The sequence below is a fragment of the Piliocolobus tephrosceles genome, chromosome 9, assembly GCF_002776525.5.
Source record: "Piliocolobus tephrosceles isolate RC106 chromosome 9, ASM277652v3, whole genome shotgun sequence".
Classification (NCBI taxonomy): Eukaryota; Metazoa; Chordata; class Mammalia; order Primates; family Cercopithecidae; genus Piliocolobus; species Piliocolobus tephrosceles.
In genome coordinates this window covers 17,310,144-17,332,516 of record NC_045442.1, presented here as the reverse complement: position 1 = coordinate 17,332,516, position 22,373 = coordinate 17,310,144, and the positions used below count along the sequence as shown (strand labels likewise).

The window sequence follows — 22,373 nt, the reverse complement described above, 5'->3', positions numbered from 1 at the left end:
GCTTATTGTTTCTAGTTTTAGTAATTAGACAACTTTAATACATGTTTTATTTTGTGTATATTGAAATTCTTTTATAATGATTATGGTTCATATTTTAAAGCTTAATATGCCATGTTCAGGTTATTTGTTGGACTCTATCTTGATGTTATCCATTAGTGTAGAGAACCAGTGTTTCACAGTTTAGTGGTCTCTGCTTTAGGTAACCTCTGCATTCACAATGGTTTAATGGTGCACATTCAGAATGATTTAATAGTCTCTGCTTTAGATAATCTGTCTTTATTTATAAGTATCAAGATGTTTGTTTATTTAAAAATTCTGTTTTGAGGCGTAAATGTGTAACTAACACACATTTAAGCAGCTAACTTACAGAATATTGCTATGATTAACACTTAAGCCATAGATTAGGTTAATTCATCAGAGACCTCCCAAAGAAGTGTGACTGATTGATTATGACTGATCTGTTTTTTTTTCATATAGTGTAGGGAGAACAGAAATAATAAAGATCAGAGTCTTAGGAGGCAGTAAGCATAGTGGTTAAATCCTTTTGAATCCCAGCTCTCCCTCCACTTCTGGTTCATCTTTCTTTCAGTCTTTGCATCTTGCACAGTCCAGGGCACATAGTGTTCAATAAATATTTGTTCCGGTAATTGAGTCTACGTGTAATTGAATTTTCACTACGAAAAGATTAAAGTTCTTCTTCATATATTTTCAGTGTTACTTGCAAAGACATGGTGTATTCTAACCACTGGGATAGTGCCACTTTGGAAGGGATTATTTTCACTCCTATGTTTTTCTTCAATGTGGAAAAAGCTTTACAAGTTTAATCATGCTGACCTCCCCTTACTCCCTCATTCTCTTATCCTAATATGGAGAGGAGTGACACAGTCTGATCGGTGAATTTGGAAAGGCAAACTGGGAAATGTGGAGCCCTGCCCCTTTCTTTTCCCTGTCTCTTTGGAACATGGCCTGCCTCAGAGCGTGTTTTCCCACTCTGCTTCTCCATCTCTTAAGTTTTATCGTTGCTGGAATCTACAAGAGAAAGCCTGTGGAGTCACTGCTACCTTTAATGGAGTGAGTTAAGTTAGTCTAATACCGGGGGTTGATATTAGCAAACCCTTTCCTACATATTTAAGCCACATTTTCCAGTGTCTGCTATTTCAGTAATAAATGTGGAATTTTTGCATGCTTTCTGCTTTTCTTATTTTTTGATTGGGCAGATTTCAGGCAGGAAAGAAGAATGTTATATATTGGGCCTCAGTAAACCCCGAAACGTATTCTTCTTATTATTATTATTTGAGACAAAGTCTTGCTCTGTATCCTAGAGCAAGGGATTACAGGCATGCACCACCACGCCTGACTAATTTTTGTATTTTTAGTAAAGACAGAGTTTCACCATGTTGGCCAGACTGGTCTCGAACTCTTGACCTCAAGTGATACACCTGCCTCGGCTTCCCAAAGTGTTAAGATTATAGGCGTGAGCCACTGCGCCTGGCCACAAACCTATTATTTTTTATTACTACCCAACACCAGTGTTACCAAAATGCACAGTTCTTGATCAGGATTTTTTTTTATTTACTCCAAATTATAGCATAACAGGCAACTTTAAACATTTCAGGAATTTTCTTTCACCACAAAACTTCTTTCTAGAATGTTTGTATATCTTGTATTACTGATATTTGCTGATATTTGTGTTTGTTTAATGCATTAGGAAGCTTGTTTTGGGAATAAATCTGCATAGGCAACAGCATGAGATTTTCTTTCTGAGCACTTAAAGATAGTGTGGTTTTGTTTTAGCACCACAAGACAGGGCAACAACAACAAAAAGAAAAGAAAAAAAAGATAGTATGGTTTGTGAAGAGCATATTTGCGATGTAAACTGCACAAAAATTAATATACACCTGCTACAAGAGACTCTAAATGCATTAATGTCATGTGGTAAAGCAGTGCAGTGACCTCTTCAGTGAAAAAGTCATCTAGTTAAGTTGGTCACAGAGGTCACACTGTTGATCCTTAGACCTGTAAGAAGGCATAAACTCAGTATGGTATTAACATGTTTTCAAACTCTTTCAAGGATACATAGATAAATATGTATGTTTACACATGTATTTATTTTTTATTTTACAAAATATATATATATTTAAACTATGAGAATAGCCTATGTTGATTGAATAAAAATTTAAACACTGCAAAGATGGGAAGTGTCAAAATCTCCGTTTTCATACCCTTGCTCTGACACCCCTAAGTGTGACCACTGTTAAAAGTTTGATGTGTATACTGTCAGAATTTATTTCTGTTTGTGTGACATGTACATAGGTATGTGTGTGTGTGTTTAGCAAAAATGGGATTATGGATCACACTTACTGGTCTGCAGTTAGTTTGATTATTTATCAAAATGTAAATGTTTTCGTTTTAGTTTGTACTAATCTTCATTCTTTTTAATGCTATTATATAGAGATGCCATATTTATGTAACCAGTCTCTCATTAATAGATGTACAAGATAGTTTCTAAATATTCATAATTAGGCACACTTTTATAAATGTATCCTTAAATACTTGCAAGAGTCTTTCTGTAACATTATTTAGAATAAGCAGCATTCAGTAGAGTAATATGAATTGTTATCCAGTCTCCATTTGTAAAATAGTCTACATTATCTTTGCTCTTTGTTTTCATCAACAAAAAAGCTCAGAGTAGACAAGAGCAACAAGATCTGAGTTCTACAGTGTCTTCAAAATATTCATCAAATAGTTGTGTATCTGTGCCCTACCTATATCATCTCCATCTTTTTTAACATTTATAAAATATGTGAATCCCCATTTAATTAATTCCAGGATTGTTTTTTAGCTCTATATTTTGCTGAATATTTCTGTTGACTCTGCATCTTTTCTGGTAAAACTTCATCATTTATTCACTAACAGAAGTGTCTCTACAGCATTGATTATGTAGCCTTCAAGCTAATAGAGATCCCCTGTTTTGTGAATCCTTGGCACATACTATAGTTATTAAGCTTCAAAGCAAATACAGAGGAAATTTTTACGGTAGACTCAATTGATTATTTTAAAAGTTATATTCTGATATAAATGTAACTTTTCCCCTAAATTGTGAAATAATTTTATGATACAAGCCATACAAAATGTTACAGTGATTATTTTCTAAATTCATTGATATCTTTAATATCATACAGATTTCTTTTTTCATTTTCCTGTGTTTGTCTTTATAAATCAACCCCTTTTGGTGTGGGTTTGGGAAGATGACAGAAAATATGTGGTAAAAAGAGATGCCTACCCCAACGAACCCAGGATTCGGAGGAAGGGAGATGTTGGCAGGACCGCTCCCTCTTCTAGCCGTTTTTCTGCAGATTCCTCTGGTCTAGCGTTACACACCTGTGAAGGCTCTTACCTATCGGCTGGTGGCCTGGACTGAAGGAAAGCAGAATTAGAAAACTGATAATTCTACTATCACACATTCAACTTTCATACCCACTTTCAGAATAAATTATATATGAAATTGGATTACTGATAGTACTTTAAAAAGAGTAATTTTGTGTTTAAATGCCACTAAAATAATTTTATATGAATTAATATAGATTGAGAAATAATATGTAAAAAGTCAATCCATGGAAAAACCAGTGGAAAGTAGAAAGAACTACTTATTAAACCTCTAATGTGATTAAGAAAACCAAAAAGGACAAGATTAATAAATTTAACATACAAGATTTAAAATTCCAGCTGGACACAGTAACTCACACCTGTAATCCCAGCACTTTGGGAGGCCGAGGCAGGCGGATCACGAGGTCAGGAGATCAAAACCATCCTGGCTAACACAGTGAAACTCCGTCTCTACTAAAAATACAAAAAATTAGCCGGGTGTGATGGCGGGCACCTGTAGTCCCAGGTACTCGGGAGGCTGAGGCAGGAGAATGGCGAGAACCCAGGAGGCAGAGCTCCCAGTGAGCCAAGAAGGTGCCACTGCACTCCCGCCTGGGCAACAGAGTGAGACTCTGTCTCAAAAGAAAAAAAAAAAAAAAAATTAGCTGAGGGCGGACGCCTGTAATCCCAGCTACTCAGGAGGCTGAGGCAGGAGAATCTCTTGAACCCAGGAGGCGGAGGTTGCAATGAGGAGAGATCACGCCATTGCACTCCAGCCTGGCGATAGGAGCAAGACTCGGTCTCAAAAATAATAATAATAACAATAATAATAATAATAATAATAATAATAATAATAATAATAAAAGATGTAACGTTTCATGTGTCAATAAAAGTCATCAAGATTAAATGGTAAATTGGAATAAAATTACAGTCATTATGATAAAGGATAACAGCTTATTAAAAAAAGCAACTGATAAAAATCCATTAGAAAACATTAAAGTAATGGTTCTTTATCCATGCCTTTATCAAACATGCATTAAACACCTACTTTGTACCGTATAATATGCTAGTTGCTGGGGATACCAAAATGAGTAAGACAATGTAATTGAGCTATGCTATCAATGAAATGCAAATTAAAACCACTAAATATTATTTATTCTGTCAGTTTTTGAAAGACCAAATGATCATAATCAAAACTGGCAAGTGTGTGCTACAGAGATGACTTATACATGGCTGGTAGCAGTATACATGCTTAGATGTATTTGGAATGAAATTTAATACATACAAATTATTATAAGCATCTTAAAATGTTTATGCCATTTGACCCAATAATTCCTTTTATGAGCTCTATTCTAAGGAAGACAATGCTAAGTACAGAAGAAGCTTTATGCTCACAAAGGTGTTCATAGTGATGTTATTTATGGTAAAAAAAAAAAAAAAAGGGAACAACTGAAATGCCCTACTGTAAGAAATGATTATTGTTAATTAATGGTGTAACCACTGGGATTACTACATATTTATCTTAAATAGTATTAATTGGTATGCAATTAATGGTTAACTGGGGGAAATCTATAGAATAGCATTGAGCACACACACAAATACACACACACAAAACCAAAACTAGGAAGCAAAATTGTATAATCACTTCTATGAAAACTAGAGACTGCAATGAAATATACATACATTTTAACAGTATTGCATCTGAGCACTAGGACTTTGGGTGAAATCTGTCCTTTCTACTTTAAATAGTAGTGTGTACAATTCTGTAGCTAAAATGAGTATGTTGTTAGTTAAGGGTTTCCTGTATCTCTGAGAGATAACTGAAAAAAATTTATAATGATGCAGGAAATTATAAAAATACATGGAACACAAGTTTTTCTAAACTAATTAGCAATGTTGGCCTATCATGGTCATTTCATGAATCAGAGAAAGGTGACAATAACCAGTACAAAGTGCCCTTAGTTCGGTAAGTGAGGGAAGTCCTTCTTGACTCCTGTAGGCAATCAGTCTATGCACTGAAGCATGAGATCTACTTACCATTATATTGCTTTGGCTAGCTGCAAATGTATTAATATTCATGCTATTATCATCTGGCCTCTTTTGAAGCTAGCAACAGCAATCTTTTCTTTAAGTGCAGATCTAAATTCTACAGCTTGATTATATGCTAAATAGGGAAATACTTCCTATAATTTGCTCTGAATGCCCTCCTTAATTTCAGCAGTCTCTCATTCTTATTTTTAGTTAACTAAATGGGTGAGTGGTCACCACCTAATTCTGATAGGCATGAGAAGTCGCACAGAACCTGTAGTCAATTTGAACTGAAGAGGTGGATGAGCACGTGTTGATGGAATGGTGGGAATATCTCTACCATTTTATTTGAAAAATAAATTTATTAAAATGAAGGCTTATGTACATTTCAGTAGCAGCATCCATAGTATATTGTAACTCTCCATTTAACTTTCCACTTACTCTTTAAAAATATTTATTACAAGGGTTTTTATACATATGTAAATATCTGATGCTTAAAATTAGTTACTTGTTATCTTTCCTTATTAAGCATTCCTTTAGGTTTCTCATTTACTATTAAATTCCTAAAAGTTCAGACAGAACACAATGAACTTCAATATACATATGTGCTGCATAGTGATATTTCAGTCAGCAGCATATCACGTATCTAACAGTGGTCCCATAAGATTATAAGACTGCACTTTTTATTCCACCTTTTCTATGTTTAGATACACACATACTTGCCATTGTGTTCCAGTTGCCTACAGTATTCAGTACAGTAACATGCAGTACAGGTTTGTAACCTATGAGCATAGGCTGTACCCTATAGCCTAGGTGTCTGGTGTGCTATCCAATCTAGGTTTGTGTAAGTTCACTCTATGATGTTTATACAATGACAAAATCACCCAACTATGCATTTCTCACAATATATTCCTGTTGTTTAGCGATTATGACTGAATAGGGTATTTCACCATCCACCCTTATTATAAATATTATGTTTTTATTCCCCAGTGGTCCTCAAAATAATATATGTAAACTATATGTAATTTCTTTTTTTTTTTTTTTTTTTTTTGAGACGGAGTCTTGCTCTGTCGCCCAGGCTGGAGTGCAGTGGCTGGATCTCAGCTCACTGCAAGCTCCGCCACCCGGGTTTACGCTGTTCTCCTGCCTCAGCCTCCAGAGTAGCTGGGACTACAGGCGCCCGCCACCTCGCCCGGCTAGTTTTTTGTACTTTTTTTAGTAGAGACGGGGTTTCACCATGTTAGCCAGGATGGTCTCGATCTCCTGACCTCGTGATCCACCCATCTCAGCCTCCCAAAGTGCTGGGATTACAGGCTTGAGACACCGCGCCCGGCAACTATTTGTAATTTCTAAAGTATACAAATATAATGAGCACCTGTGAACTAAATATGAGCTAAATATGAGCTAAAAATGATTGTCCATGAAATAAACTAGAATATTACCAATAACTTGCATTAGCTATGGCTTCTCCTTTATCCCATACTCCCTTCATTACCCCAGATATCGTTGATGTCCTATATTGTATTTCATGTTCTTGTGCGTGTCATTCTATAATGTGAATCATTATATAATTTGAATTATTGTGTATATATAATTTTCTTTATTATATGACTAACTTTAGTTTACAGTATGCATTTATCATCTGTATATACATGCACAATCTATTGGTTATTTTTATTTGTTTTTGAGTTGTGTAAAAATTATACTATCTGGGACTTGTATTTTATTCAATGTTTTTTCTAAGATTTACCCACGTTGGTGAGTGTAGATGTGTGCTCTGGGCACACATCTAGTCTCTTTTTAATGGACATTTGGTTTGTTTCCAGATTTTTGCTGTGACCAGCAGTGCTGCTGTGTACATGCTGGTGCACATATGCAACAGTTGTTCCAGGATAGATGCCTGTTGAAATTGCTGAGTGTAGGGCATGTGAATGTTGAACTTCACGAGATGATGACAGACTATTTTCCAGTGTGATTAAGCCAGTTTATATTTTCATTAGCACAGTATGAAATTTCCTGTTGATCTCCACCCTTGTCAGTGCTTTTTAAAGACTTTTTAGTTTTTGCCAATCTTGTGGACATAAGATGGTATTTCATGGTCTCTAATGGCCTTGCACTGACTACATATGTGATCGAGCATCTTTTGTGTTTGCTTATGACCCATGCATTTTTTTTTTTTTTTTCTGGAAAGTAACTCTTATTTTTCTACTAGATTGTTTGAGTAATTTGTCTTTTTCCTATTAATTTCCAGAAGTTTTAAATATTTGGTCTTTCAATAGTCGTGAATTTTGCCTGTTAACGAATTAAAAATATCTTCTCCAAGTTTATGGGGTTTTGTTGTTTGCTTTAGGCTGTTGTAGTTGAAGAGTTCCTACTTTCGCTGTGGTTGAAATTTTTAATCATTTTTTATAGTTAGCATTTTTGTTTCTTGGTTAACAATATTCTATTGTGTATTTCAAAATAGTCACAAGAGAGGATTTTGAATGTTCTCATACATTGATAAAGTAATGATAAATGTATGAGGTGACGGATATGCAAAATACCCTGATTTGACTGTTGCACATTGTATACATGTATCAAAACATCATACTGTATCCAAAAAATATGTGCAATTATTATGTCAATTAAAAACAAAATTAGAGGCTGGGCACGGTGGCTCATGCCTGTAATCCCAGCAGTTTGGAAGGCCGAGACAGGTGGATCATGAGGTCAGGAGATCGAGACCATCCTGGTTAACATGGTGAAACCCCATCTCTACAAAAAATACAAAAAAATTAGCTGGGCATGGTGGCGGGCGTCTGTAGTCCCAGCTACTGGGGAGGCTGAGGCAGGAGAATGGTGTGAGCCCAGGAAGCGGAGCTTGCAGCCTGGGCGACAGAGTGAGATTCTGTCCCAAAAAAAAAAAAAAAAAAAAAAATTAGAAAATTAACAAACAGGAAATTTAACATTGGTACAGTACTGTTACCTAATAGTCTATATTAGTATTTCCTCTGTTATCTTAATAGTGTTCATTGTAGTTACTTTTCTTCTTTCTTTTTCACTTCTTTTCTGTCTCTTTTTTATCTTCTTTCCCTTCCTCCTCTCTCTCTCCTTCTTATACCTGGGAACCAATTGAGGATTACAAGTTATGTTTTCTTCTAAGCTCTTTTATTCAAGAACAATTCCTCTCCTTTCATTAAATTGACACTTTTTCTGAGGTGTCAAGGCTGGTTGTTCTATAGAATGTTCTTCAATTTGTACTTATTTGTTCCTTTGAGATTATACGCAAGTTAAATTTTTTTGGAAAGAATATCATGTAAGTGATATTGTGTCTTTTTCAGAGCGTTATATCAGGAGGCACATAATGTCAGTTAGCTTCATTTTTGGTAATGCTAAGTTTGATCCCTTACTTGAGATTGTGTCTGCCAGATTTCTCTGGTGAGAAAGCACTATTTTTCCATTGGTAGTAACAAGTAATATATAGAATGATCCTTTGATACCTTGTACATATCCTTTCCCCAATAACCCTTCTCTCTATCATTTATTATCCACTAATGATTCCTCCTTGAATCAGTTATTACAGTGGTGACTGCAAAATGGTAATTTCTAATCATGGCATTCTTTATTTATTTATTTATTGGTAAAATTCTTTTAAAAAGAGGTTTCCTTTTCCCCTCCTTCCCCCACCCTTTTTATTTCTCCTTTTAAAAAAAATTTTCTATGTACTCATGCACCTTTTAAAGTTACATGTGTAACTGTAACATTACTGTTATTATTATTTTTGATACCCCAATTGTCCCAAATTTGGCCAGAGGCAATCCCTCTGAAATTGATTTCTGTGTGGTTTTTTAAAAACCACGTTCTTTCTGGTGCAAGAAGGGGTTCCAGGCTCTTCTTATACAGACCTCCCTCAATCCTGGAACCAATTATTTTTGTCAAGAAGCCCTATTATCTTTGAGTTGGGAGTAGTATTTAGAAACTCAGACCACCTTACTAGATGTGCTCATTGCTACTGAATATCATTGCTTCTAAGCAATTTAAGTGGACAGAACTAAAATTGCCATTTTTAAATGGTAAATTTACACAATCTCCTCCAACTCAAATCCACAATGACTGGTTTTTCTTCTCCTCCCTCCATTCTGTGTGTATATCTTCTTTCTAGTTAAAACTCTGGTTCTCAATTATATCAATGTAATTATTAATATCCTAACTCCTACAAATATCACAAAATAATTTTAGAATTACTAGCCGTGTACCCCTACTAACAACAATCCTACTAAATAAAATATGAGATTCCTCTGTAATTCTTAGTGCCTTACTACACATCCCACTGAGGGTGTATAGACTATTGTGTTCAAAAAAATCACTTTAATTCTTTTTTATTTTTTCCTGTGATTACAAATTCGAAATGCAGTTAGGTTTATGCATTTCTATTTGTGTTTAACTCAAGTGTTCTTTTCATCTAACTTTAGGGCTCTTTTTCTCAGCTTTATTGATTGAATTTTACTTGATAAATAAGTAAAACATCAGCATAATTCAAGAGCAAAAGTATATAAAAAGATACATCCAGAGACGTTTCATTCCATTCTCTATCCTGCTGCATTTTCACTCACTGCTGTAGGTTACCGTTTTTCGTAGTTTTTGATTCATCCTTCCTGTGTTTCTTTTTCCAAAAATAAACCGATATTTAATAATATATTCTCATATCCCTTTCTCTTTCACAAATGTTAACACATTGTATATAGTCTTTTGTATCTTTCTGTTTAACAATATCACCTGTAATTCATTTATAATAGTTGAAAGAGATTATCTTCACTTTTATAGCTATATAATACTTCATTGTAATAGATGTACTACAGTTTATGCAACCAGTCTCATATGAATAGACACATTGTTTCCAATATTTTGTGATTACAAATAATGCTGCAATAAATAATCTTGTGTATATGTTGTTTTGTATTTATACAGTATCTTACTGGATATGGAGTGGCAGTGTCAAAGGGAAAATGCAAATGTAGTTTTGTTGGATCTTGCCACATTCTCCTCCATTGAGGTCTTACCATTTTGAATTTCCTCTGGCAATGTTTGAGCACAATTTTTTCCCGTAATCTTGCCAAAAGCGTTTGTTGTCAAGTTTTTGAAGTTTTGCCAGTGTGATAGATGAGAAACAACATTCCTGTGTAGTATATTTGCAACTCTTTATTATGAGTGAATTTGAGTGTTTCTTTATGCCTTTAAGGACTATTTGTAAAAAAAAAATTTTTAACTACCTCTGTATGACTTTTTCCTATTTTTCTATCAGGCTTTTGGCCTTTTTTTGTCCCTGATTAGAAAATTTATTTATATATTATGGAGGTTAGTCCTTTATCTGTGATATATGTGGCAAATATTTTCTTATGGCTTATCATTTATCTTTGAACTTTACTTATGGTGGTTTTTGCTACACAACCTTTTAAACATAATTGAATTTAATACTCTTTTCTTTTATTGCATTTGTGTTTTGAGCCATAGTTTAAAAGTCTTTACCTACACCCAGTTTATCAAATAATTTATTGATGCTTTCACTTTGACCTTCTATGGTTTCATTTTTTACATTTAAATCTTTGATCCATTTCTAGGGTATTCTTATATATGCTGTGTAATGTAGATCCAATTTTAGCTTTGGCAATCCATTTACATCCATTTGCAAATGACTATCCAGTTTTCTCAACCCAATTTAATGAAAAGTCTATCTCTTTTTCCCAGTGGTTTGAGGTGTCACCTCTATTATCTACTAGATTTCCATTTGTACTTGACTCTGTCTGCCTTCTACTATATCCCACTGTTCTATTTATATGCCAGTATTACACTGTTTTAATTATAAAAGATAAATAGTAGGATTTAGTGGTTGGTGGGGCTAGTCACTTCTCTTTGTTTTTTCTTTCTCAGGGCTTTCCTAAAAAGAAAAATGTTAAAGAACCTTACTTGAATGTTTATTTTTTCCGTATAAACTTTAGGATCAATTTGCCTAGCACCAAGGAAAAAATTTGTATTTTTATCAGGATCATATTCAATCTGATGTAATGTAGAAATAATTAAAATTTTTATGATGGCCTATGAAACAAAAAGTCATGTTAGTTATTATTGATGAAAATGAAGGCTATGTTTGTATGCTAATTTTATATCTTGTCACCTTACAAAATTATTTTATTATTTGAATTGCTTTCTTTCATTGATATTTTTGAATTTTCAGTTATGTCATATTACCTGAAAATTAAAATAAGTTTATTTTGTCTCTCAAACTCTTGTGCCTCTAATTATTTTCTCTAGACTAATTTTAATGACCAGTTTTTCAAACTTAATACTAAAAAGTGATAAAGGTAATGGGCATCCTTATTTCTGACCTTAAGGAGATTGACTCTCGTGTTTCCCCAGCAATAAGATGCTTACTTTGAGATTGACATATGTATTTTTTTATTGGGTAAAAACATATCTATTAATTCTGATTTTATTGAAAATTTTTTTATCAGGGATAAGTTTTAATATTTTAAACACCCTTTCAGCACCTCTGAAGATAATCATTTTGTTTTTCCCTTGGAAATATTAATATGGCCAATTATATTAATGAATTTCTAATATTTAACCATACATTAATTCCTGGAACAAATCCTAATAGATTGCAGTATATTATTTACTTAATGTGGTATTGGATTCTTTTTACTAATATTTTACTTATAATTTTTGCATTAGTATTCATAGACGTGTATGTGTATATGTATTCACTATCTTGATCAGGTCTGGTATTAATGTTATGCTTGCTTCAGGAAAAGAAATTCACTGTTTTCCTTGTATCTTTATATTTTAGATCAATTTATATAGTTTTTGGATTATCTGGTGTCTCAAAGTATTTTTGCTTTTTGTTCATAATACAGTTTTTAAAAAACCTCATCTGCAAAACAGAACAAAAACTTTCTTCATTTCAGCTATGGTTATTGGGTGAGAAATAGACAAATTTGCAGGGGCTGTGAATTTAAAGACAAGGAGGAATCAAGAAATGGAAATGAAAAGCACTGGAAAGACAAAAAGAACATCATTAAACCACAAAACACCACAACTGTCTCTCCCCAAGAGATAAGAGAGCCATTGATTGAAACAAACTTCTTCCGCCCTGCAGAAGCCATTACTTTCAACTGTGAGGCCTCCGACCTTTTCTCAGTGTTTCCCCACATGGGGAAGGACTTTCACTTTCTGAAGGTCATTTAATCTGTATTTCATCACCCTTAGGCACCCTTTTTCGGTTCTTCTCTCTACCATTGAATTCTTACTTAACTCTTTCTGCATTGGTGTAGGCTTCAGAGCTTAAGTTGGATGTTTATTTCCCTACTTACACGTAATTTCAAGTTTTGCAAAATCCTCTATTTCCTTCTTAGCTTGTATACATAACTTATAGGTGGTTTTATTTGGTTTTCATATTGAGAGGTCTTTTTTACATTATTTTTCCTTTTGGAAACTTAAAAATTTTTAATTAAAAAATTTAATTGTTATTTTATAGGAAATTTGACTTCTGTCATTGCCTTTTTAAAAACTTACATACAGTAAATTTACCTTTTAGTATACAGTGAATTGGCAAAAATATTCAGTTATGTAGCCACCACTGTAATCAAGATATAGAATACTTTGATGACCCCAGAATGTACCCTTCTGCCTGTTTATACTCAGTGCCTGCATTCCAGCCCCAGCCCCTGATCTGTTTTCCTAGTTTTGCTTTTTCCAATGTCATACAAATGGAATAATATGCTATGTATCCTCTTTGGTCTGGCTTTTTAGGTTTAGCATAATGTATTTGAGATTATATTGTTTCATATGTCAGAAATAATGTTAGAGAATTCTACAAAAATAATGAAATACTTTAGAGCACAGATACAAGAAGCTCAGAGAGCCCCAAGCAGCATTAAAGAAAAAAGGCAAACATCTATACACATCATATTCGAACCTCTGAAAAACAAAGATAAAGAGAAAATCTGAAAGGAAGGCAGAAGGAGAAAAGACAAAAAGACACATTATATATACAAAGGAATGAAGGTAATAAATATAGAAGACTTCTTATCAGAAATCATGCAAACCAAAAGACCAGGGAATGACATCCCAAAGAGTGAAAGTAAGAGCTGCCAGTTCAGAATTTCAGTGAAATCTCCTTCACAAATGGAGGCAAATACAGATATTTTTAGACAAACTCAAGTTGATTGAATTTCTTGCCAACGGACTACATTACAAAAAAGGGCTGTGTAAGTTTTTCAGAAAGAAGGACTATACCAGATAGAAATTTGGAGTTATGCAAAGAAATAATAAAACTTCAGAAATGGTTCAAATAGGTCAGCCATGGTGGCTTACACCTATAATCCCTGTACTTTGAGAGGCTGAAGTGGGCAGATAGCTTGAGCTCAGGAGTTCGAACTCTGGAGTTTGAGAACACCCTGGGCAACATAGAGAGACCCCATCTCTACTTAAAAATAAATTATTTAATTAATGAAGATAAATATAAAATTGAAAATGAAAATGAAGGTAAATATAAAGGCCCCTTTTTCACTTTTAATTGATGGAACAAATAAGTGATAACAGCAAAAAGGAACATATTTTAGGTTTATAGCATATGTAAAAAGAAAAATATATGATTATGACTGAATAAAAAATGGGAGGGAGAAATTGGAAATAAACTGTTTTAAGTTTCTTATCCTGTAAGTGTAGCAAGTGTTATTTTATTTTTATTTTTTGAGGCAGAGTCTCTCTTTGTCGCCCAGATGGGAGTGCAGTGGCACAACCTCGGCTCACTGCAACCTCCGCCTGTGGGGTTCAAGCTATTCTCATGCCTCAGCCACTTTAGTAGCTGGGATTACAGGCGTGTGCCACCATACCCGGCTAATTTTTTAATTTTTAATAGAGACGGTTTTTCCCCATGTTGGCCAGGTCAGTCTTGAACTCCTGGCTTCAAATGATCTGCCCACCTTGGCCTCCCAAAGTCCTGGTATTACAGGCATGAGCCACTGTGGTCCGGCCAAGTAAAGCAGTGTTATACTATTTGAAAGTATACGGTAATAAAGTGAAGATGTGTGTTAACCCAAATGCAAGCATTACAACTTTTTAAAAATACAGTAGTCCCCTCTTATTTGCAGTTTCTTTCTGCAGTTCCAGTTACCCACATTCACCCATGGTTCCAAAATATTAAATGAAAAATTTCATAAATAAACAATTCTAAATTGCACACCATTCTGAGTAGCATGATGAACTCCTGTGCAGTTCTGCTCCATTCTGCCCTGGACATAAATCATCCCTTTGTCCAGTGTATCTGCACTGTGTATGCTACCTGCATGCTAGTCACTTCATAGCCATCTGAGTTATCATATCAACTGTTGTGCAATCACAGTCTTTGTGGTAACCCTTATTGCACTTAATGATGGGCCCAAATCACAGGAGTAGTGATGCTGGCAATGCATATATGCCCAAAAGAAGGTGTAAAGTGCTTCCTGTAAGTGAAAAGATGAAAGTTTTTGACTTAATAAGGAAAGGAAAAAAATTGTATGCTGAGGTTGCTAAGATCTACAGTGCAATAAGATATCTTGAGAGAAAGAGACTACATTCATACAGCTTTTAGTACAGTATATTGTCATAATTGTTCTATTTTATTATTAGGTATTGTTGATAATCCCTTTCTGTGCCTAATTTTTAAATTACAGTTTATCATAGGTATATATGTATAGGCAAAGTCATAGCATATAGAGGGTTCAGTACTGTCTGCAGTTTCAGGTGTCCACTGAGAGTATTGGAGCATGTAGCCCCCATGGATAAAGGGGGACTACAGTAAGTATAAATAATAAGTCAATAGAGGAGATAAAATGCAATTATTAAAAAAATCCAAAAGCAGGTAGAATGAGAGGGAATGAAAAGAGCAAAGCACAGATAGAACAAATAGAAAATGATTAGAAAAATCTTATATTTTAAATTCAGCCATATGAATAACTATATTAAATGAAAATTGTCTAAATATACCAAGTAAAAGACAGATTATTACATTAGATAAAAGAGTAAGACACAACTATATGGTTTCCACAAGAAACCCACTTTAAATATAAAGATGTAGATAGGTTAAAAAAGAATGGAAAGCAATATCCTGTGCTAGTGGTCTGGAAGTTGTAGTTTCTTCATATCCTTATCAACACCTGATATTGCCTATCTTTCATTTTAGTTATTCTGGTGAATGTTTAATGGTATTTCCTTATGCTTTTCTTTGTATTTCCCGGATTTAGAATGAAATTTAATACCATTTCCTATTTTTATTGGCCATTGGACATTTTATTTTGTGAATAATCTGTAGTTTTGTGAATAACCTGGGTGTAATCTATTGCTTCCTGTCTCTGCTTTTACTTTATAATGGCTTTCTTTGTTGGGTGCTTCACGGAAGTTTGCTGCAAACTCATTGTTCACAATCTATGAGAGGCCTGTGGGTCTAAATTTGTTAAGGTTTCCTTTAGAGAATATTTTCTTCTTATTACTATACTTTTAGGTTCTGGGGTACATGTGCAGAACGTGCAGGTGTGTTACATAGGTATACATGTGCCATGGTGGTTTGCTGCACCCATCAACCCGTCATCTACATTAGGTGTTTCTCCTAATGCTGTCCCTCCCCTAGGCCCCCAACCCCTGACAGGCCCTGGTGTGTGATGTTCCCCTCCCTGTGTCCACGTGTTCTCATTGTTCAGCTCCCACTTATGGGTGAGAACATGTGGTGTTTGGTTTTCTGTTCTTGTGCTGGTTTGCTGAGAATGATGGTTTCCAGCTTCATCCGTGTCCCTGCAGAGGACATGAACTCATCCCATCTGACAAAGGGCTAATATCCAGAATCTATAAAGAACTTAAATTTACAAGAAAAAAACAACCCCATCAAATAGTGGGCCAAGGATATGAACAGACACTTCTCAAAAGAAGACATTTATGCAGCCAAGAAACATGAAAAAAAGCTCATTATCACTGGTCACTACAGAAATGCAAATCAAAACCACAAGGAGATACTATCTCACACCAGTTAGAATGGTGATCATTAAAAGTCAGGAAACAGATGCTGGAGAGGATGTCGAGAAATAGGAACACTTTTACACTGTCAGTGGGAGTGTAAATTAGTTCAACCATTGTGGAAGACAGTATGGCGATTCCTCAAGGATCTAGAACTAGAAATATCATTTGACCCAGCAATCCCATTACTGGGTATATACTCAAAGGATTATAAATGATTATAAATAATTCTACTATAAGGACACATCACACATATGTTTATTGCGGCACTCTTCACAATAGCAAAGACTTGGAACCAGCCCAAATGCCCATCAGTGATAGGCTGGATAAAGAAAAATATGGCACATACACACCATGGAATACTGTGCAGTCATGGAGAAGATTTTTCTCTTGCATCTGCTGGTATCCAGGAAATGCCACTAATCTTACAACGCCTTCCACTTCCCCTTGAGGGTCAGGGCTCAGCAAAGGTTCAAATCGATCTATATTTCTCACCTTGTTGCTGGCCCAGGAGTTGCTTAGGTTTGGGAGAGCAATGTTCCTCATATCTCCTCTCAGGGCAGCTTTAACCTTCTAGCTGCCCAATTTCAGCCTCTAGCTTTGTACCTCTTCAATCACAGCTCCTAGCTTTTATGTTTTTCTTTTCAGGAAAAAACGTTAGTCCTAATGCCAAAAATGGAAGACTTATTTTTACTATTTTCCACATTAAATACAGGCATAAAATAATTTTTTAAAAATTCCTCAAAGTCCATGCTGATTTGGCAATAAATTTCCAGAGCACATTTATACTCATCAAACTTGTATGATATTAGTACAATTATTGACTCTTTGTTTAAACTTATTGTTTCTATTGCCTATCGGAGCTGCTTTGAAGGGACCAGAATATACCACCCTGAAATTATGCCGCATTTTCTTAAGGATTATCTTGGCAATTGATATTCAATAAATACAGGAAAAATTCTCTACCCTTTTAGGCCTTATCTGCTTAAAAGTAAGGCATGAGAGGGTGACACTCTAATACCAGGCAGAGAGGAAGTACTGTTACCATAGAAGACAGAGCCAGTACCAAGATGAGTATGCATAAATAGATTTTAATAAAAATAGCCCTTATCTTCCATTACTACACCCATATATTTCCATATAGTGTAGTTCCTTTAAAAGTCTGATAAAAAAGAAAAACCGAAAATACAAAAAAATTAGTATAAACATTTAATTGGATTTTTCTAGAATCATTTCAAGGTTAATTTCTTTTTTTTTTTTTTTTTTGAGATGGAGTCTTGCTCTGTCGCCCGGGCTGGAGTGCAGTGGCCGGATCTCAGCTCACTGCAAGCTCCGCCTCCCGGGTTTACGCCATTCTCCTGCCTCAGCCTCCGGAGTAGCTGGGACTACAGGCGCCCGCCACCTCGCCCGGCTAGTTTTTGTATTTTTAGTAGAGACGGGGTTTCACCGTGTAGACCAGGATGGTCTCGATCTCCTGACCTCGTGATCCGCCCGTCTCGGCCTCCCAAAGTGCTGGGATTACAGGCTTGAGCCACCGCGCCCGGCCGGTTAATTTCTTATAGTCATAATTCAGAGGAGACTGCCTTATATTGGTTCAAGGCCCCTTTGATTGTTTGCTATGAATCTCCTATGTTTTGGGAAACTGGCCCATTTTCAAGATAGATCACGTGACACCTAGCTCCAGAAACTCCATTTTGGTTTGATCATGTCAAACGACAGTCTCTTGTAAACTTGACCAACTCCAAACCCTCTTTCCTTCATTAAGAGGGTAATAAACCTGAATCTAACCTCTTCAGTTCTAACCAACCTTTTCTTTTGTGATTCCCAATGCATGTTAATAAAATTTATGTGCTTTTTCATGTTAAAAAATTCAACATATTCAAAAAATTAAAGACTTAATTGGGGAAAAGAAACTTAATTGGGGAAAAGAAAGATGTTGCTTTCTCACTCCCAAATTAAGGTATGTTTTAATTATGCATGCATATTATAAAGTTATAGTTTAATTTTACATCAAGAAGAAAGCTCAAGGGTCGTTTTTTTCCCTACACTTAAAAGTTTTCAGGTGAGGTTCAGAGAAGCTAAATGTTTCAACTAAGCTTATTCAGTTTGCTAGTGGCCAGGACTCAAACAGATGTTAAGACATAGTACTATATATTTGCTATCCACCAGCTCATGTTGCTCTTTTAGTTATGATAAAATTATTAAATGTCAGCTGGGCATGGTGGCTCATGCCTGTAATCCCAGCACTTTGGGAGGTTCAGGCAGGTGGATCACTTGAGGTCAGGAGTTCAAGCCCAGCCTAGCCAACATGGCGAAACCCCATCTCTACTAAAAGTGCAAAAATTAGCTGAGTGTGGTGGCAGGTGCCTGTAATCCTAGCTACTCTGGAGGCTGAGGCAGGAGAATTGCTTGAACCCAGGAGGCGGAGGTTGCAGTGAGTAGAGGTCACACCACTGTACTCCAGTGTGGATGACAGAGCGAGACTCCATCTCAAAAAACAACAACAACAAAAATATTAAATGTCTATTAGTCAGTCTACCTTAATTTCTTTATGAAAATTTTTACCACAAAATTTTATATAATCTTTATGGAATTGTAGACAATTAAAATATGCAAATTATTTAGTCCTGAAATTCTGATTATAGAAACTATAAGCTTGTCCCTCTCTGTACAGTAATAAAATTATAGTTTATTATTAAACTAATAGGTGAAATTTTCTTTTAAAATAGACTTAAAAAAGAATTAGAACTTTATAAGGAAGATGACATGGAAAGTGTTTATGAAGCTCTCCAAACAGAAATAGAATTTTTGGAGTTGGTAAGTTATCATTGATTGTTTAACTTTTGTTCAGCATTTTTTTACCTACTGGTAAGACTGGTTTTACTGGTGTACAAATCACTGAACTAGTGTTTCATCCCGCTGCAAAAAAACAAAAAAGCAATAATGAAGATAACTAAGATCAGGATATAAATCTAAGAAGTGTTTTGAGTTCCTGGAGAGTTAGGTGCTACACGAAGCAAATTATATTCAAAGAGAATGTGTATGATTTCAAACCAAGTTAAAAAAACTTCAGATCTGACCTCATAACATTTCCTTGACTGAAACTGTTATTAGAGGATTAATGCACTGAAGGAAATTTAACTATCATAATGCCTTAAAAGCTTTTTGTTTTTGATAGGCATAAATTATACTTTTATTATATTTGATCCTAAAACTTTCTTATTGCATATTTGTATGATCTCAAAAACCTTGAATTCAATTATTGGAAACGTATTTTCAGATTGTGTAGGAGCACTTTAAATTGCTTTAACTTTGGTTGTTTATAAAATGAACACAGTATTTGCTATACTCTATTTTAGTGAAAGGCACAAATATGTTTAAACTGTCTTAAAATGTAGTTTTAATTTGATACATTGCATGTTGTTACGTGTTTATTTTATGTAAACATTTTCTTGTTCAAAAATGTTTCAATAAGTTATGTTCAAATTTATATTTTTTATAAAAACATTCAAAAATATAATTAAGAAATGCCCAGAATTTACTGTCATATTAAATGTAGGTACATTTTATGTAATTCTTTTATTAAGAATTTACTTTTCCTCATGAGTAATTACTATGTTTTCTTTTCAGACATTGGCACAGAAATGTCTTCAGGAAAGCAAGTAACTTATAGAGAATTGAGATTTGATCAGAATATCTTAGAATCAAATCTTAGTGATACATATGTGAATGGTACACATTACAACAGATCCTTGTGGAAAATATGTTTAAAATATTCAAATTGTTAATATCTAGAAATGGTGTGTTGCCCTTTAAGATAATTTTTGTCTTGTTACTCAAATTTTAAGAGTTCTTCTGTGGTTTGATTTTGTTTCTAAAAGGAAGGAAAAGGAGAAGTAGATACTGTGCTCCCAGGCTTCTTATATGACCCTGAACCTCAAGCTGTCCTGTTCTTTCTAATCTATATGATTTGGTTTGGATCTGTGTCCACGCCCAAATCTCATGTTGAATTGTGATCCCCACTGTTGGAGGTGGGCCCTAATAGGAAGTGACTGGATCACGGGGTTGGGTTTCTCATGAATAGCTTAGCACCGTTCTTCTTGGTACTGTCCTTGCCATAGTGAGTGAGTTCTCCTGAGATCTAGTTGTTTATTAGTGTATAGCACTTAATCCACTTTGCTCCTGCTGCCACCATATGAGATGTCTCACACCCCCTGTGCCTTCAGTCATGATAGGAAAATTCCTGAGGCTTCTCTAAAAGCAGAAGTCACTATGCTTCCTGTTCAGCCTGTGGAACTATGGGACAATTAAACCTGCGTTCTTTATAAATTACCCAGTCTCAGATATTTCTTCATAGCAATGCGAGAATGGACTGATAACACTATGCTTTTCATTTTTTGTTGTAGCTTAGCTTGGGTCCAATGAAACACACATAGGAAGAAACATTCAGTTTATTGGCCCAGTTATGTTGGTGCCACTTCCACTAACAAAGGTGCTTGCTTTCATTGTAATTCTTTTATAATCATAAAATGTCTGTTGACAGAGTTCCTCTGAGGACCTTCATATATAAAAGTTTTCCTACTTTTCACTGTGTGCCCATAAAGTCTGGGGCACCTGAAGCCATTTTCTGGTTAATGCCAATGTTGGTTATAAGGAAACAAATTATCCATAGGGATATGAATCCCCAGTGGATTATGAGGTATATAATCTCCTTAACAGCCATCAGGATTCATTTTCTCTGGTCGCCTGAAACACTGCAACTGAAAACAGTGTAGTTAGGGTTAGATCATACTTAGTGTTGCTACCAAATTTCCAACATCACTTATCTTTCTGCTGTTACCATTTCTGACTAGACAGAAAGTCTGTTGTCTAAAAGTGTATTGACTGATATAAGAATAGCTACTCCTGAAGTCATTGTATGAAAAAGATACTTGCACATGCATATTTATAGCAGCACAATTCGCAATTGCAAAAATGTGGAACCAGCCCAAATGCCCATCAGTCAACAAGTGGATAAAGAAACTGTGGAATATATATATATGATGGAATACTACTCAGCCTAAAAAGGAATGAATTAATGCCATTCACAATGACCTGGATGAGACTGGAGAATATTATTCTAAATGAAGTAACTCAGGAATGGAAAACCAAACACTGTATGTTCTCACTCATAAGTGGGAGCTAAGCTATGAGGATGCAAAGGCATAAGAGTAACACAGTGGACTTTGGGGACTCAGGGAAAGGGTAGGAAGGGGGTGAGGGATAAAAGCCTACAAATTGGGTGCAGTGTATACTGCTTAGGGGATGGGTGCACCAAAATCTCACAAATCACCACTGAAGAACTTACTCATTTAACCAAATACCACCTGTTCCCCAATAACCTATGGAAATTTTTAAAAATCACAAATAAAAATAAAAGTGTATTGCAACAATTCAACAAGGCCCTAGATTGGAGTAGGTTAGGGAAAGGAAGAAAACTTACTTGGGGACATATTTCAAAATACTGAGGGCTAATGTTAGAACCATGCTTTCTTTTGTGGTTGTAGTTGAATTCATTTATCTATTAATGTTAAGGTAGAATACTTAGGTTTATCTAAATCTCAGAGCAGAGCCTCAGCAAGTCTTATTTCAGAGCAAGTCTTATTTAGACATAGTTTTTTTTTGTATATGTTAACACCCTTATTTTTCAGAAATTAGCAAAGTTGAAATACTCTCCTTCAGGATATATAGCAATTGCCATGTGTTTAAATAATTTGCAATTTTCAAAAGTAATTTCTAATTTTATTTTTTTATATTGACATTAGTAATCAATTATTTTTGCTTAGGAAGAAAAAAATGAATGGTGGCAGAGAATTGCAATCTATTTTATATGCAAATACAGAGTGGGAAATGGTTATTGGGATTTGTCATGACCTCAGTTCTGTCTTATTTTAGTCTATCTGTCTACCCTCATTCTA

General features: G+C 34.9%; 1 protein-coding gene across 1 annotated transcript in view; it reads left to right on the top strand.

The window, feature by feature from the left end:
- Window positions 1-20,748, top strand: part of CCDC172 (coiled-coil domain containing 172) — a 56,595-nt gene extending 35,847 nt beyond the window's left edge. Inside the window, exons 8-9 of the mRNA XM_023224209.1 lie at window positions 19,146-19,233; window positions 20,047-20,748. Of these exons, the coding sequence (XP_023079977.1) occupies window positions 19,146-19,233; window positions 20,047-20,082 (124 nt within the window). The 3' untranslated portion in view covers window positions 20,083-20,748. The remainder of the gene's footprint in view (window positions 1-19,145; window positions 19,234-20,046) is intronic.
- Window positions 20,749-22,373: the final 1,625 nt, after the last annotated feature.